General features: G+C 40.9%; 2 protein-coding genes across 3 annotated transcripts in view; one reads left to right on the top strand and one right to left on the bottom strand.

Moving 5' to 3' along the window:
* The first annotated feature begins 64 nt into the window (after positions 1 to 64).
* CDR2 (cerebellar degeneration related protein 2) lies at positions 65 to 14,557 on the top strand. The gene is made up of 5 exons (XM_080556648.1): positions 65 to 285; positions 5,143 to 5,255; positions 8,600 to 8,748; positions 9,009 to 9,173; positions 10,381 to 14,557. The coding sequence occupies exons 1-5, from the start codon at positions 207 to 209 to the stop codon at positions 11,246 to 11,248; spliced, it is 1,374 nt and encodes a 457-aa protein (XP_080412774.1). The 5' UTR covers positions 65 to 206; the 3' UTR covers positions 11,249 to 14,557.
* Positions 14,558 to 14,706: 149 nt separating this feature from the next.
* The window catches only part of POLR3E (RNA polymerase III subunit E), a 29,627-nt gene continuing 26,091 nt past the window's right edge, over positions 14,707 to 18,242 (bottom strand). For both annotated transcript variants that reach the window (XM_080556626.1, XM_080556625.1), the window contains 2 exons: positions 17,353 to 17,478; positions 14,707 to 15,101 (listed from right to left, as the gene is read on the bottom strand). In XM_080556626.1, the coding sequence (XP_080412752.1) occupies positions 15,045 to 15,101; positions 17,353 to 17,478 (183 nt within the window). In that variant the 3' untranslated portion in view covers positions 14,707 to 15,044. The remainder of the gene's footprint in view (positions 15,102 to 17,352; positions 17,479 to 18,242) is intronic.

Below are 18,242 nucleotides of genomic sequence, written 5' to 3'. Positions count from 1 at the left end.
GAATCGCGGGGCGACGGGGGCGGGCGGCCGGCGCTTGCCACGTTGCTGCCGGCGGTGGCGGCTCCGCGCGGCCCGGCCGGAAGGGGGAGAGGCTCGGCGAGGGACGGCGGCGGCGCCCGGCCATGGCCGGAGGCGGCCGCTGAGGGGAGGGGGAGCGGCTGGGCGGCTCGCCCGGGCCCCGCCGGGGGAAGGGAGAAGGGGGCGCGATGCTGGCCGGCAGCCTGGTGGAGGAGTTCGAGATCCGCGAGGATGAGCCCTGGTACGACCAGCAGGACCTGCAGCAAGGTGAGGCGGCACGGCACGGCACGGGGCGGCACGGGGCGCGGGGAGCCGGCGGGGCGGCACCCGGGGGGTGCCCCCGGTGCGGTGACCCCCCGGCGGGGCGATCCCCGGAGGGGATGGGGTGGGCTCGGGCTGAAGCCGCCGGTGAGGGGCTCGGGGAGGCGGCGGTGGCGGTGGCAGCCCCGGCTCGCCTCGCCTCGCCCCGCCGCTGCAGCCCGCGGCTGCCTTTGTTCGCCGGGGCGAGGCGGGGAGGCGGCTGCCGGCGGCTGCACCTGGGCTGGGGCTGGCACCGGGACCGCAGGGGGCTGGCACCGGCGCCGTGGCGTGCTGAGGGCAGCCCGCCCTGCCGAGCCCACCCGAGGCGGTGGCACAGCCGGCACGCGGCGGGTGTAACCACGCCAAAAGTCTCCTGCGGCCACGACATGGAAGGAACGCGCGGCTTCCCGAGGAGCCTGCTGGCATTTACTTCTGGGTACCGGCCCTGCGTGTGTTTTAAAAGGCCGGCTGAGAGCGGTGAGGTGCCGTCCTGCGAGCCTGCCGCAGCCCCACGCGGGTTTTAGGGTTTCACGCCGCCACACGCTGCTTCTTGCTGCCCTGCTGTAAAGAAAGGTGCCTGTGGAAGCCCTCCCCGTTTAAGCGGTTTTCGTGCTGGGATCAGGCACCTGACAGCAGGAACTTCTTCTGAGACGGGAATAGGTCCCTAATTGTATGCTTTGGCTTTAAAATAGCTCGCTTCTCAACTATGTTTAGGGATTCTTTGCTCAAAAGAGATGTCTTCATGGCTGTAGGTTATAAACCAATTAATTTGAGTAAGATCCTGAAGCCATCCATGGTTTGCTGTCAAAAGGAAGAGAGTTGGAAACGTGAAGACGTGATTTAACTGTGTTTTTACAACATCAGCGTTTAGGGGGATAGAAGACCTACAAAGTGAGTTCCTGATGCAGACTGACTGACTTCTTGCCTTACTGATGTTTCTTAACTTCAATTTTTTTCTTTGTTCAAACGACCATAAAATCACCACTTGGCTCCCTGCTGTGAGCCAGAACACAGTACTCCCTTCTAGAGGTCAGTGCGTTTTGAGGGCTGGTTTGTGCTCTCCCAGCAGTTGAACCATCTTTTTCTGAGGATTCTCTCTTACAAGCCCGAACGGAAGTGTCTGCTAGCCTTGCCAAAAGGGAAAGGAGGAAAATAATCTGATGGGCAAGTTGAAACGCAAAGTACTCGTTCTTTAAGGGAGTGTTTGTAAAATGTTCCATTATACTCTGCTCCTGCAGTCTGAAAGATACTTTTCAACCCTCTAAAACTAAGCGATACCAGTGTATGTAAACAGAGGAGCAAGATTGCTTATCAAGGTCTCTTTGTACTTCTCACAACCCAAACAATCCGTGCGTGTCTGAGAACTGAGGAGCATGTTAGTGAGAAAACACAGGTTCTTAAACACTTAAGAAGCATCCTAAAACAAGCCTGTACTCCTTCTCAGCCTGTCTTTGAAACTGAAAATCAGGGTAGGGTTTCAGACGAACTTTGATGGTCTCTGTATGCACCAAAAGCTTTTGCCTTGACAATGGAGGTGGGCTTCTCTGGCATGCTGCTGTTGAAAACAGAAGGTTCGTGGAATTCTTCTAAGGATGGGAACAGCCATCCCTCCTCCTGCAAGATCCGTGTCTTGCTGCAGTGTGCTGACCTTTGAAAAAGAACTCTTTTATGATTGTTCTTCTTGCTGTTACTTGCTTTAATAAAACAGAGTAATCTGATCATGGAGGAGAGAATATACATCTCAGTAAGAAAAAGAAGGGTTTAATTTTACAGTTAAATAAACTTCAACCAGGCTTAACATATATCTTGCCCTACTAATGCCTTCTGCTTTTGAAAAGTACAACTTATTTTTAGATTGAAAATTATCTGAATCATTTTGTTACGTGGGTTATGAAATGTAGAAGAGAAGGATTTTGGTGCTATCTTCATCTTTTTCTCAATTACCGTAACACTGTCAAAAGAATTTGTGGGGAAGCGCTTGCAAATGAGGGCTTTGTAACACCACTGAAGACCTGTCACTGAAATCCTGTTCAGTTTAGAGATTCCTGATGCAGCTGTTAAGTGGCATGAGTAAGACTGATCAGGTTTATGAAAATCAGGTTCTTAAGATTTGTGCTTATGCAGTTTGCATTATTAAAAACCTCTCTGCTTACATCTTCATGTTGAAAAGGAAAAATGTGTAATTGTCTGTTGCAGGATTTAACTATTAGTTTACATAAATTTTAAACAGAAAATGCAGTGTGCTTCTAGTATTATACAGTGACTAAGACAAATGTAAACTAACTTCTGTATCAGGAGAACACGTTCTACATCTGACTTAAAATTTGCTCTTAGGGAATATAGGGAATAAAGGTACTTAATGTGGAAAAGCAGATGCAAAGTAAACTCTTAATTTTAGGAGAGGCCAGATTATTGTTGCCTTTTCTAGGGGTAGCAGTTAGAGCTTCATTGCATGTTACTGAGCTCTTCCACTTGTCTTCTCCCCCTCAAAAACAAATTACCTTAATTACAAAATAGCATGCTTCTCCCCTAGTAACTCATTTGTGCTTCTGCCATGCTAATGAACAGATTGGGCATATAAGTACAGTGACATGAATTCTATTATTCGCATTGTGTTCAAAGTGCTGTGTGGTATGCACTCCTTGATTTAGTAGATGTGGGGGCATTTAAGAATGGAGCTATCTACTTCTAAATGTATTTAAACATCAAAACAAACTTTCACTTTGGGAAGGGAAATGGCAGCAAAATTCCATTATGCATTAAGTCTTTAACATAATCCTAAAATCCTCTCTAAAGCTCTTATTCTACTCTATTAAAATAAAAGAATGGACTATTTAGTCTTTGCCTCAAACGATGCCAATATTGTTGACGGGCTTTAAAGATTGTGGGTGTTAGTAAAGATTTGTGTAGTATGAGAACTTGTGAATCAGGACTCTGTTTTATATAGGATGAAAGATGGCTGGATTTGAAAACTCCAGTATTCTATGGTGTGATAGAACAAACAGCTTGGTGTTTGCTTTAGGAGTTTCTCTGTCCACAGATAAACAATATGTGAGCTTTGTTTTAAAATGGGAAAATCTTAAGCAGGATGCCTTAAGGTTTTCTTATCCAAATACTTTAAACCCTGGAAAAAGCTGTAAAATTGGCTGTTTCTTAACAAGTGGTGTAACAATGAAAGAGCTACGTGAGGATAAACTGCTCAGTGTAAACCAGCATGCAGTGGGGCTCCTAGTTCTATCAGGAGCTTGCATGCAATGTGACTTGAAATAATTTTGGTGGAATTTAAGAATGTGACTTTAAGGTAGGAAACAATGCACTGGAGCTGTAAAGAATGTGTAAAGAATACCACAGCTGCTGTTTGTCCAAACTTGGACATCTACAGCTTACAAAGACAAGTGAACAGGAACATTTGGCTGTTAGGTCTGAATTCAGTCCTTGGTTTATGCATCTAGATCAAGTAATCATTTTGGACAGGCTGCCAAACTGAAGGTTAGCACAAAACAATCTTGGAGCAGCATTCTGTCTACTGCAATGACTAGCTGATAAGGTAACTGGGAAAGGGCAGGAAAGAGGTAAGAAAACATGTTAAAACAAGGGCATTTTAATCAAATGCAAATGGGATGTGTTTTCTTGCCTTGCTGCAACTGCTGCTGATGCAGTACGTGCTTCTTGTACGTTGATTTAAGACTTCTTGAAGAGAACTTAATTTTTTCTTGAATTTCCTTCTGTTTCCTTTCCTTCCCATTGGTGATGCCAGTCTGATCTATGAGCAAACTAACAAGACTGTCATGCATGCAGGAGACAACATGGTCATGGTCCAGGTGACGGGAAGGAGGTGAAAAATAAGAGGCTTTCAAAATCTGCTAGATTTTGAACATGTAATAATACCCTGCACAGAGCAATTACTATTTTAACAATAACACTAGATAGATTTCATCACACAACGTTAAATTTTAAATTGTGTGTGTCTTTAAAGACAATGTTATAAAATATCTAGCAATACTTAAGCTGTGGAACAAATATCAAGGCGGCTCCCTTGAGGAAGGAACTGGGTGTTCAGATGACTTATTTCTTAATTCGAAACAACTCTAGCCACTGCACCCTGGAGGTGATTGAAGATGACTGAAGTGAAATAGAGATTAAGTGCCTGGGAATAAATGACACTTAAAATGATGTTTTGGAGCACATAAAGCAATTGCTGTCTCCTAGGTTTATGAGCTTGAAAAGCAGCATAGCTACATTTCTTTATTAGTTTTATGTCTTCCCATGTTCTTGTTTCACCATAAAGTATCTGAAATTTTAGTTCACCGCTTTGATCCTGTGTGACCTGAGCTCCTTGCTGAAGGGGTAATGGGGAAGAACAGCAAAGTAAATGAGAGTGCAGGCAGCTCTGGCCCAGGTCTAGCCTGATGGGTTTGCTTTTACCTTTACTTTTCTAAAACGTGATTGTTGTAAACATCGTGAAATGTAGTTGACAGACACCTCAAATAGAGATGCTGGTGCTGTACTGGGCAGGTGGAAGGAAGTGAAGAGAAGATGGCTGGCTGTGTCTGATGTGTGGCTGAAAGACCAAAGGAGGAACTAAGGAAGGTTCATGAAATAGGATTGATTACCTTCTAGGTTTTGTGTCTGACTTAGATTTACATTATAGGTGGTATCTGAATATTCTATGTAAGTATAAGCTAACTTACTTTTTGGGTACTGCAAATGACTTAGGTCAGTTACAACAGTAATAAAAAACACCTTGAGTATTTGATTAAAATGCTTTAAAAATAGATCATACTGTCAGCTCTGTAACGTGTGTACATATGACTTCTTTTTTAGATCTTCACCTTGCTGCTGAGCTTGGGAAGACACTACTGGACCGAAACACTGAATTAGAGGAATCTTTACAGCAAATGTATGCAACAAACCAAGAGCAACTGCAGGAGATAGAGGTAAATATTTAAGGGATCCAAGTGTTAAAGCATGTAGACATGCAACAGAATAGCACATAAGAGATCTGAGTTTCTTGACATCTGATTGACACTTTTAAGACAATCGCTGAGCAACTTTTAAGTACTTCTGATACCTCAAAAACATAGATAGGCTTTGACCATAGTTAGAGCTGTTTGCTTCAGTAATGGAGTCTTTGTGCCACTAAACTTGTTGGATTTGTTTTATATAATGACAAAGGACTGGCATCTTTATATAGGAAAAGTTATTTCAGGAATCTTATTGCAAAATTTTGCTGGTCTTAATTTCATATTATTTTACCTCTTATGTGATAAATAAATTACTGCACTGAAATTTAAGTGCTTTACTAAAGCATGAAGAGATTTGAGTAAAATCTGAGGATATGTACTTCTTAAACTGAGCTGTGGTAAAGGGAACTAAAGTAAAGTTCAATTAAAAAAATCAGCAAGAAGAAACATTTAACTGGTACCTAAATGCAGAATGCAGTGGGTATATTTTTCTGTGGTTATCGGGTGAGGGATCAGTACCATCCTCTGGAAACACTCAGCTTTATGTTACTTGATGGAAAAACCTAACCATTTTTGGCAATGTCTTTTTTTTTTTTAACAGTGCTTATGTTCTTGCAGACATAGCATTTGTCAATGTAATGATTTTTTAGCTATTAAGAGGGCAATGCATGGTCTCTAATAATTAAATTTATTAAATATTCAGTACTTCTCTAACTGACAATATAATGGAAATGTAGTCCAGCATTTTAGTTTGGCTCTAGTATGAATCACAGGGACCAGGCTGTGACTGGTATATGCTAAATTCTTACAAAATATGAATTAATTCGTGTAAGTAGAACTTACGCTGTTACAGTATGTTTATTTTTGTACAGCTGCAACTTAAGACTTAAACATTTATCATTGTTATGAAGGTGCTATACAAATACTGTTCTACTTGAGGTATTCAAAAGAGGTGCAGATGGGGTGCTTAGAGACATGGTGTAGTGGCAGACTTGGCAGCGCTAGGTTAATGGTGGGACTTGATCTTAGAGGTCTTTTCCAACCTAAATGATTCTAGAATCAGCCATGTTGTTGGAAGCATTTAACACAGTTGCAGCATGTTTTGAAATAACACAGCATAACTTTGCAATCTGTAAGTGTCATATCTAGCATCTATGCTTGCTGTTTCCTTATCTTCCTAATTCTTAAAGTGCTCATCTCTGCAAGTAGAAGGTGGTCTTTCAGCTGTTCTTGGAGCTACTTTTCTCGGGTTTGGACTAGCTTTTTTTAGTGCAAATAAAGTAATGAAATTCTTTCTACCCCCCACCTCTACCCTCCCCAATAAATTTACTTCTTACAGGTAGAAAACTCTAAAACTTCTTCTTACAATGATTAAGAAGTCATTCTCAAATATGGTACTACCTTTTCTGCACTGAAAAGGAAGGGTCAAAGGCTTTTGGGATGCTTAAGATTATAGCTGGTATATTATATACTAACATATTAAGTGCTTTACAGCCTTGGATCATTATATCTGACCTCTGTGCTGACATGTGTGCCACCAACAAATCACTGTAGATGTAATAAATGCTGGAGTGAAAGGGCAACTTTATTGCTGTCTGAATGTTAGTTCTCGGCACTCAGACTTCAGGAATACTGACTCTCCTTTGTCATGTAGTAGAACAGAAGTCTCAGCTGCTGCTTCATGTTAGGTGCTCAGTTGCTGGGGAGGTGGAACAAATGCAAACTTCTAAGGTGTTACCACAGCTATGCTTTGTTTTCATGGCCTAGTTACAGCAGGCCAAGTTAATACGAACTCTGAAGATACTGGAGACACAAGGTGGATAAAACTGGTGCTTTTACATCTTCCATTCAGCTAAACCTTCTGCAAAACCCCACTGTGAGAAGTGGTAACATCTAATTCTGGTACCAAAACCTTGTTTCTGTGCTTGGTCACTCTTGTATTGCTGAACAGAATATGAAGATCTCTAGCTCCTTCTGAGAGTGACCAATAGGGAAAGTTAATCTGAAGTGGGTCACATTGAGATTCTGCTGCTAATCCATGAACTATTTTTGTGTAAATCCTCTGTCACGTGCTTACAGGCTGCAAAAGGATCTAGCCAACTGCTATCGTGTTGATCTTCTAGAAGTCTGTATGTAGCAGTTACTAGTCCTAGATTAATTTATAATCTGTTCTTAAATTGCCTAAAATGTAAACCCATCAATCTCTTAAGGAGGTAAAAGGTTAAGTAGAACATTACATAAGCACATACTGAAAACTTCCAAAGAGAGGTAGTTCTGCCTCGAAGTCCAATGGTTGTTCATACTTACCAGTGAGTAGCATGCAGTAAGAATATATTGCAAGAAGTAAATTCTGTATAACAACAAAGTATTTCAGAATTAAAGGATTTTTTTGTTGTTGTTTTCAAGCCTGTTTAATACAAACTTTTTTTTTCTGAAGGGGCTCAGTCCTACGCTATGTGAGACCATATAAGGCACTTGTATTAAGAGTCCTCGGTTATTGTTAACTTCTTATGCTGAGAATTCCAGGCTTTCTGAAATTATTCTAGACACTTAACAGGCTATTTTGGTAACTGTAAGACTAAAGAGGACTAAAATGAGACCACTTTGTTTGGAGTTTTATTTTTAAAAAAAAAAAAAGATTCTTGGTATTACAGTAACTGGAGTTCCCTATGAGAAATTAAAGAGTGAATCCAAAAGTTTGGTTTTACTTCCTGACACACAGTAGTCCACAAACTCTCTTGAGTATGACCACAATCTAAATTGTGTTTTGCTGAAACTAATGCTGCTTCAAAATGGAAAAACTTAGGCCAGTTGAAAAAAATACATAGTGCCACCCAATATTTCAGTTTTAATGCTAAGAAAACTGTTGGGTCAACATCATTACAAAACTTCTGATGGAGCCCACTGCAGCTTTTAGAAAGATTCAGTGGATAGTTAAGGGCTGTGTTGAAATTGGGATTTGTGGCTGTATTAGTGATGACTGCACTACAGACAAACCCAGTAAAGAAGACATGGGTACTGGCTAACAGCTTAGCTGCAGCAAGGATAGATAAAGGAAAAAAAACATAGCACAAACAAACCAAACTCGTCTGGGTAAAAGGCTGGCTGATCAGCCTGTGTTGACCTCAGTGACAAAGGCAAGCTAGCTAGCTGAGCTCTGATGGCACCTTTACAACTGTATGTTTTCCAAAGCAACCACTGGAATCTCTGTATTTCTGAAACTTAGTAGTTTTTTTAGTCAGTGTGAATAAAAGTGCAGAATAGTAGCTCTATCAGTGTTTCAAGTGCAGACTAGTAACAGCAGTATTGTCTTGCAGTATCTCACAAAGCAAGTGGAGCTCTTACGTCAAATGAACGATCAACACGCAAAAGTCTATGAGCAGCTGGATGTGACAGCAAGAGAACTAGAGGACACTAATCAAAAACTAGTTGCGGAGAGCAGAGCTTCACAACAAAAGATACTAAGGTAACAAACTTAGGCTGGATCCTCTTTTCTCCCCTCTGCTCCCAACTGTTAATATGGAAAAGAGCAGGCCAAGCATGTTTGTGCAGTTACTGAATGGCTGTTTCTTTCTTGTGTTGTTCTACAACACTCTTAAATTGATAACTTTATTTAAAAGTGTTTTGTGGCCAAAGAGCAGAAATTGCAATATGAGGGGATGAGAGCTTTATCTCGTGTCCTTGACTGAACAGTCAAATGTTTTAACAGCAGTCCTTCACTTTTAGCTTGACAGAGACTATTGAAAATCTGCAAATGCACATAGATGACCTTCAAAGACAAGTAGAAGAACTGAAAAAGTCTGGACGAGGCCGGATGAGCCATGAGAGATCTGACCAGCCAAGATCGATGCATAGTTTCTCGTGTTTGAAGGAGCTGTATGACCTTCGCCAGTAAGACTCTTGCCTTGCATAGCAAACAAAATACTGAAATTATTTTAAGCAAAGTTTCAAAAACTAGAAACAAGCACAGATGTCAAGGAAGCTAGCAGAAAAGCATCTTATGTTCACAGCTAGCAAAATATCTCTGCAGTCCTGCATTATGTGGTGTTGCCACTGCTTGTGGCATGCTTCTGGTTGCAGACTGTAATAGCCTTTGTGGAAGAGGAACTGTACGTTCTACTCTCTTATCTTGAAAGGTTCTGCCCCAAAGTTTCTAAGCATATCAAATCGTAGCCCAGAACATCTTACAAAGATTTGAACCTCCTTCTTTTCAGTCAGATAAAGCGCAAACAGATAATTACTAGATAAACATCCTAAACAATCTTTTCTGTAACTTACCCTTTTCTTGGACATCTGTGGGCATCTTGTCTGCAAGGAAGGTGGAATCACTGCAGTAGCTTTGCTGAATTTAAGCTGGTTAAAATGGTGCTTAAACTGGTAAAATGGTGCCTGGAGCTCTGGGCTGCTTCTTAATTTTGAGCAGTTCTACCCAGCTGAACTGCTTTTGTATGCCTATCAAAAGTCACCTGGGGTAAAAACTCAGTCTAGCTTCAGTCCTAGAAGGTAACATCAGAAGTGAAGCACCTTTACAGACAGGGAGAACAGGATTTTTTGTCTGCTCTTCCAGTACTACATGGAAGTAGGACTGCAGAATAAACAATCTCTGCATCCAAAATTATTTCTTGACATTTCAAAAGATAAGTATGTGGCTTCTTTCAAACTGCCAAAGGCTTGTGGCTACAGAATTGCCTTGTCTTTTTTGAAGCTTGTTTCCACACTCAACCGTGATGCAAGTTGTAAGAGTGGAAAGCTGTGGGAAAAAGATTTGAAGGGTCAGAAGGTATTACATGATACATGAGTATTTTTTTTAAACTTAAATTCTAGACCTAGTTATTCAGTAAGCTGATCTGTAACTTGAAACTGTTAAAAAGCTGCCATTCTGCTAGAGGGGGAAGGCTTGATGGCACATGAAGTATTTACAAACTCCCTTCGTGATTATTAAACGGACTGATAGGTTAGCAAAATGACTGCTATGTATACTTTGAGATATGTTAGCATTCAGTTTAAGTCTGTCACGAGTTACCTAGGACAGGAAAACTTTAGGTGTGGTCAGCTGTATTTCCTATACTTCATACTACTTTTGTGTTTGTTTCTGCAGGTATTTTGTTTATGATCATGTGTTTGCAGAAAAGATAACTTCAATGGATACTCAGCTAAGTCCTCTAGAAGAAGAAAATGAGAACTTAAAAAAGGCAGTTACAGTTCTGCAAGCCCAACTTAACCTAGAAAAAGAGAAGAGGATAACCATGGAAGAGGAATATAGTCTTGTAGTAAAAGAAAACTGTGACCTTGAACAGAGGCTTGTTGATATAGACTTGTATCGGGCTCGTGCAGAGGAGTTGGAAGTGGAAGTAGCTGAAATGCGCCAAATACTTCAGTCTGAAAACACATTCCATAATGCAGAGAAATTGGTGCCAGAATCATTTTTCATTTCATTCAAGGAGTCCTTAGAAAGGGAGCTTGGTCAGAGCCCAGCAGATGATGGACTTCTGACTGTATGTGAGCTTGACAAGAAGGCATTGAAGCGGAGCAGTAGTGAAACTTTCCTTAGTAGCGCTGCAGGGGGAGACATTCTAAGGGGCCACGAAGAAACGTGTATTAGGAGAGCTGAAGCTGTGAAGCAGCGAGGAATCTCTGTGCTTAATGAAGTTGATGCTCAGTATAATGCCCTGAAAGTGAAGTATGAGGAACTTTTAAAGAAGTGTCAAATCGATGAAGATTCTTTGAAACACAAGGCTGTACAAACACTGAAGCAGTATTCCAAAGACCTTAATGTGGGAAATACCCAGTATGATCTTTCAGCTAGCAATCAAGAATTCACAAATGTGGAGCTAAGTGACTCTCCTGCAAATGCTCCTCCTGAATATAAAGCACTCTTCAAGGAGATCTTTAGCTGTATCAAAAAAACAAAGGAAGAAATAGATGAACACAGATCTAAGTACAAGTCCCTCTCTTCTCAACCCTAACACTGGACTTTCTGATGACCCATTTTCTGTTGACTAATCTGTTATTCAAAGAGGGGAAAACCTTTATACAAATATCAAAAGACCCCTTATACTGTTTCTTTTAGCACTCAAAATGAATGTTTTCAATTGGTTTGTAGACATGTAGTTAACAAGCTGGTTAGACTAGCAGTCTCCTTGTACCTATGTAGCAATAGATTTAATGTTGTTTAGCACTGTCACACAAACCAGTGGTTGGAAAGCAAACAAACATCATAGCTTAATACTACACTACTTCATACTACACAATGTCTGTCCAGAGTAGTAATTGACACTAGTTTCCCTAGTCCACTTCATATTAACAGAGCTAAGAAATCTGTTCAGTACTTCTCACAAGGAACCAGGCTATAAAGCTTTTCTTTGGCTTGCAGGTGATGACCTAGCCCTGTAACTAAGTAAAACGATGTAGAAAATGAACAGAAACAAAGCCCCTGACCAGTATCATGGGCAGCCTCTCCTTGAGTCTTGAGAATGAAGTGAACAGTCTAGCTGAACTTGCTTTGGCAGGGAGGTGGAGCGCGGGCACAGCAGCTTGCACTGTGCTTGGCTTAAGTTAATACCACGTTTTCACATGCACTAAGCTCTCCCACAGGTTGGTATAAATGTCTTACTAAGAAAGGATTTGACAAAGTTTGTGTGGCTTCTAGGTATGGTTTCTTATATAGGGAACTTTGTCTTAAGGCAAGATACTGTGAATTGATTATGTATGTTATTTGGGACCTACTGTTCTTTTTTGGTGGAATGCCTGCAAAGTACATACATTTGTGTATTTGGTAAGATAGAAAGTTGCAATTTAGCTATTTAACTTTAGCAGTAGCATTGATATAGTGGAATAGCTTTTAAGCCTACATACCACAAGCTCCCAGTGCTTGAAGGAGACAGGTCAGGTAAAACCTTATATGGGTTTGTCTGTTGCTTCCATTGTCAACTTCTGTGGACCTATTCCATGCTGCCTATGGGGTGGATGCAACACTGCCAGAACATATCCTTCTGAAAACAGGGGCCCATGTTCTTGTTCTTCCTCTCCTTCTCCATTCCCTAATAATAAGTTCAAAGGTTTTCAAACTCTGGAAAACAAAACATGAAGATGTTCTTTAAAACTGCTTTGAAGTGTGAAGAATGGGGAAAAAAAAGCTAAGCAATTAAGGAGAAAGAGGGCACCAGGAGAGGCGACATCCTTCTTATAAAGTGTCTCTAAGTTAATTTGTTCAACTGTTCTTGGGAACCACCTACTTATTGCCTTGTCTGAGTTGCTGCAATACACCAAACAGTTGAAAGCGTGTTGACAATTTCTCAGCTCTAGTTCAGCTGCTATTACAGTTCTGTCTGCCTTATGTACCCTGTTAAGCTTGTGTATAGCTGTCCTTCAGTTGCAGTATTAAGACTTCATATTGTGGGAATTTCTCAAAAACATGTTGCATTCTTTAAAATTATTTAAAAATGGGAATCTGAATGTTGTGAATATTTTTCTAAGCAAATAAATAAGCCAGTCAAGCTACATGTGTAACTAGTAATTCTACCTATCTGTGCCAATCAGGAAACTCTGCAGATGGTACCTGCACTATCTAGTCTTGCAATCTTTCCATGATAGCTCAGATAGAGTTCCCATTACATTTGCACTAAAAAAAAAAAAAGCACTAAAAGGAAAAGGATAGGTGTGCCTGGGATAGAAAGCCAGAGGCAACTAAGTGGTTTCTATTTGTTTTGTTGTGATTTTTTTTTTTCCAAAAAGTGTGTGAGGGGTGGAAGGCAGGAAAGCTGCTCTTCTGCCATTAGGTTAACTATATTGTTACTGTTTCCCTAATAGTTGGGTCCTCATCATCTAGAGACCTGCTGCTGGAAAGGAGTAAGAGAAAGCTGTAATGTTGTTAGTCACAAGCCATTTACTGCTGACACTGCTCACCTCTTCAGGGGAAGGGGATCCACACCTGAGACACCAGCAGTTATGTAATAGCAACTTGGAATGTCTGGTTAAATAGGTGATCTTTAGTAGTTTAATGCTGTTTGCTAACAGAGCACATTCTATATACTTTTGCACTCTTTGAAAATATTCCAAGTGTTCTTAAATTTCCGGAGAACTATTTAATTCTTCTGTAGTGTAACTTGCCCTTGCCCACCTGTGCCACTGCTGAAGTATATCACAGTACAGCCAGAGCTTAACACATTTATTCTGTAATAAACTCCAAGGCTGTGGTCTTTTGTAACTTCACTCATACTGTGGCTTCCCCAGGGAGAGGCTTTATATAAACAACTGTAGGTTACTGCTACAGCAACAAGGTCATACTAGGTAAGTGTCAAGACATGGATGCACAGAGGACAAAGGCTGCAAAAGCTGGCTGAACTTAAGTGCTGCCCAGTTACATTTAAGTAGCTAATAAACTACACTAGCATATGAACTCAGGTAGAGTTTTAGCAGTTTAAAAGTGTTTTCCACAGAAGTGTGAAATGCTGTAAGTATGCCAAATGTTACGCTTGGGCCAATCTTCTCTGGCTTAACTACGTTAATCGGTTTATTTTTGTCAACAACTGAGTCTTTTCTGAGCATAAGTAGATGAAGCTAATAGAATCTACTTGAGCTTCTCATGTGATGGAAATTATAGCAAACAAAAACCAGTAAAAAAGTAACCCTGCTCTAAAACTCCTCCAGTAGGGCATTCCTTATCTTACTGCAGTTAGGCTTAAATGATAAACCTAGAACAGAAAAAAATCTCGGTTACTATACCTTGTGCAACAGGCTTTCATCTTGACAGCCACCTCTAAGCACCCCCTAAAGAACATGATGCAAGCAGAATAATGTAAAGCAAGTTAAGAGGTAGTTTACTATCTACTTGTAAGGTCTACTAAAAACATTCCTGACCTTTCTTTCCTCTGAAAGCCTTTGGTCTCTAAAAGGAGCAAGGATAGTTTCCATTTCTTCCTGGACAAACAAGGCAGGGTACAGCAATATGCCACAGCTGACCTTCAAGATAAAATTTTATTTTTTAAAAAATTACACAAAATAGAGGTTTTACATTGTTGCCAAGTGGGATAACTACAGCTGGATGCCTTCTGTGTGGTGCACTTACCTTGCTGTGTTTGCACATAATGCAAAAAATCCCTCCAACCCACATCAATGCACAAAATCCAGTAGTTGTTCCACATCTGTTTCAAGTGTAAGTTCTTTTGCCAGTTCATTTCACATACAACAGGTGAGAACAATTGCTATGTAGTACAGAGTTTAGAGACAATGATTTTGTCACCCACCCCCCGGCCCTGACCTTTCCACGAACATCACTATCTCCTCTCCTCTTTACAAAGAGAGCTGCAAGGGCTATTATTGTAATGCTCAGACTAATGTATGAGCATCTAGGTATTTAACAAAAAATGGGATGTTTGTAAACAATTTTATTGGCATTACTTACAAAATAAAATATTAGACCATGATTTTTCTATCATGTCTGTGTCAGTATATGGTTTTATTTTATTATAATGAAACAGAAGGAGAAGCAAAATACATTAGAAATTCCAGATTAATCAAACTGCAGACAGGGTCCCATGTTGTCTTCCTAGTTGCTCTCTGCGCCTAGGTGGCCATGCAAACGTATGTGTGAGTATGTTGTGATGTCAGTGACTGTCTTTCTCCAATGCCCACGTGCCCCAAAGTAGGTCAGATCCTGCCCCACACTCCCAAGGCCATGGCATTACTGTCTGTGCCGCCCACCGCAGGTTTCCTCTTTCATCCTGGAGAACATCTGAAGTAACGGAACTGCTGACACCGCTGTCAGGACTGCACAGTCCCTTTAAGATACCACATCCCACCGTAGCTCACACAGCAGTCCTGGGGGGGGGGAAGGGAAAGTCCGTCAGCACCCACAGCACCGAGCTATGCTTCTCAGGGACTACGCACAGTAAGTTGTGCCCTGCCTGTTTTGGGAACCATTACTGGCTTTGTGACAGTAAATGTTATCAGTAAGTCCCTCCAGAGCACAAATGAGAGCATAAATGAAGAGCTGCAGGTTGTCTCTACCCTGAGGATCACATAACTTAAATTAAGATGACAGACACAGGGGGAAGGCTGAGAGGACACAAGCAGGATAAACAATGTGATAGCAGCAAGAAGCCATGCTTTTTGGGGGGAGGAAATGGAGGGAATTGTGCAGAAGCCAGCTTAGGAAAGGCTGAGGAGAGAGGTGAGGACAAGAGGAACTGAGGGGTAGACACAGGCTCAGGTGAACACAGAAACAGAGAGAAGGGCTGAAGCACACAGCACCAAAGCTGAAGCCTTACAAGAAGCCATATTCTATGATAATCAAGTGTCAAACCTCAGAACCGTACTTTGGTATTCTGACCACGTCTGCTATGCTTACAGCTGGTAAGCACCACAGCAAAGGAGCTCAGTAAGTGGGTTTTCTTGTGGTTCAGTTTCTCATTTCTATTAAATGAACACCAGGTCTCTTGAGTTCTAAGCTAATAGCTTCTCTTTCTTTTGCTCCTACCCTGCCATTTAGGTAATTCAACACAACTTAAGAACTGCTACAGAATTGATACTGTGGAACTTAAATGGAAAAAAAAAAAGTTCTTAATTCTTGGGATTTAAAGCCAAACACTCTACAAATAAGAAATCAAGTGCAGAGGCTAGAAAGAGGGTTTGCCGTCTTGATCTGCAGATGCAAAAATACAAACCCTGTCTGTCTCTTCTGCTGGGTATTAGAAAAAAAAAAGGAAAAAGGAGCACATGCAGCTGGGGAAATAGTCAACAAAACCAATTTCATTCAAAGTGGAATCCAATCTCTCATGGTTTAAAGAAGCCAGAAAAGTTTCCTGTTTCATTAAATCATCCTTTCAACATTTATTTCAGAAACAAAGAATTTCAAATGCTTCTGTGACAAATGTACTAAAAACAAAGAGTCTGACACTGCACAAGGCTGGCTGCACGATGACTTTTATATAAACTTTTATATAAACTTTATATAAACTTTTATATATACTTTTATATAAACAGTACCCAGTTTGTTAAGGGAAAGCATTTTTTTCCCAAAATAGATTATTTGTTAAGTAGCAACATCATTGTGAAAACTAATGCCAGTACATTGTCTAGATGTTTTGGGAGAGCTGATATTGGAGCTCATCTGGTTGCTTGACAAACCTTCCAGCAGAGGCGAGCCACACGAAATACCGTCTTGATTACCAGGCAGAAATGTCTGAGCTTATTTTCATACTAAGACCAGGTTCTTTCAAGCAAGACCAGTTTGCTTACTGTCACAGCAACAGATCTGTAATTTTTCGTATATGCTATTACTCTGCTTACAGATCCCAACACACTTAAGCACTTGACTTATTGAAGCGGGTGATGGTGAGGAAAGGCCCAGCAACAGTGATTAAAGCGTTACACTAGTTGGTAGCGTTCTGCTTAGCCATCCTGCATCGCTTCTAAGGTTTGTCAATCATGGCCCGTGCGGTCTATATACCTTAAGCTTCTTTAGAAAGTAAATGGCTCATCTTCAAAGACAGAGATGAAAGGTTTCAAATAAACATTCACTATGAAATGTGTTAACTAGTACTTTGTATGCTTGTTTTGGCTAGGGTTTTGCTCTCTACATTGCTCTAAGTCCTACTATAGAATAAAGTGCATTTCCTTCTGAATAGATGGCACTTGTGTTCTTTAGCATTAACCAACAGCAGGCAGCTGGTACGCTTAGAACACTGTGCTGAACACTCCCACCACCTTAATGTTTAACTCCACAATATTTAGTGTTTAGGTGCACTTCTTTTAAAAAATAACTCTGATGTACGACATTTACTGAGCTCTACTCCCTGGTGATCCTAGATCAGAAATAGGGATTTGCTGCAATAATGCCAAATAACATGGAAATCACAATCACTACTCTTCAAAGGGAAAGAAGGTAGAATGACACAAGTGCTAGTTTTAAGAAAACAGGCTGAAAACCAGGCTCTGTCCACATTCCAACAGCAATTGTTCTAGCATCACGTTCACTTGTCAGCTCAAGGTAAAATATCCCTTGGTCAAACCAAAGCATTAAAAATTCATGCATTAATTGGATCAAAACCACAACTGAACAGAAACTTACCTTTAACACTCTATCCAACTCCTGCTTGTTTACATCTTCTCCGCATTCTTGACTCAGCTGATTCTGAATGACATTTCTGCGCACTCGATAATTTCTCGAAAAGATTTCAAGCAAGACTTGGCGATGCTTTAGAAGAAAAATTATCATTAATATAAAAGGAACAAACATTTTTAGCTTTCTATACAACAAAACTGCATGTGCACTAGTCTGTACGAAGCTTTCACTGAACTGCATTAGAGGATTCTTGCTTCATAATCTTGAAACTTTATCCCCTCCCATTTATATCTGCTGTCTATTAGGTCTGCTCCTATTTTCTTAGGGCACTACAGGGATCTCTCCAGACCCCATCTCTGCCCTGTCTGTCACAGGATCTGCACCTATCCTGGAACCTGGGGCACCTCCAAGGGCACGAAACATGTTGAAAAAGGAGCTTTGACTTACTCCTCTCAAATGCTTCTCACGTAACTCGTAGTCAGCTCCAGCCAGAAGGCTGGATACTGCTTTTTCTCTACAACAATGCATAAGCCTTCCCTATAAACACTGATTTAGGTCACGGACACAGCAATTATATTGCCCATCTATACTTTGTTAGCTTGCCTTTCCTTCCACTTCATTTACTCTGATATCAATTAAAACTCAAGAGATGCTCACATATGCTCTAATCATTTCCTATTCTAAATATAAACAGATGCACCAGGTATCAGCATCCTATAATCACTGGTTAATGTATTACCATCAGCAAAAAAAAAAGAAGAAAATTGGACTGGATCCCAGTGTAAGGCCGGCATTCTAGTATTCTTCTCTTCACAGGTTCAGCATTATGTGCATTCCACTGAGTTAAGTTAGTTACTAACTTATATTACCATTACCAACATATAATGTTGCTGTCC

This window comes from Anser brachyrhynchus (genome assembly GCF_964034855.1).
Source record: "Anser brachyrhynchus genome assembly, chromosome: 15".
NCBI lineage: Eukaryota > Metazoa > Chordata > Aves > Anseriformes > Anatidae > Anser > Anser brachyrhynchus.
The sequence above is the reverse complement of the archived record's forward strand: the minus strand, read 5'-3'. Positions and strand labels throughout refer to the sequence as shown.

Excerpts from the sequence above, each read along its gene's own strand:
- CDR2 (XM_080556648.1), top strand. The coding sequence starts at position 207 with ATGCTGGCCGGCAGCCTGGTGGAGGAGTTCGAGATCCGCGAGGATGAG. Across the intron at positions 286-5,142 it reads CCAGCAGGACCTGCAGCAAG|ATCTTCACCTTGCTGCTGAG; the intron begins GTGAGGCGGCAC and ends CTTCTTTTTTAG. Across the intron at positions 5,256-8,599 it reads AGCAACTGCAGGAGATAGAG|TATCTCACAAAGCAAGTGGA; the intron begins GTAAATATTTAA and ends ATTGTCTTGCAG.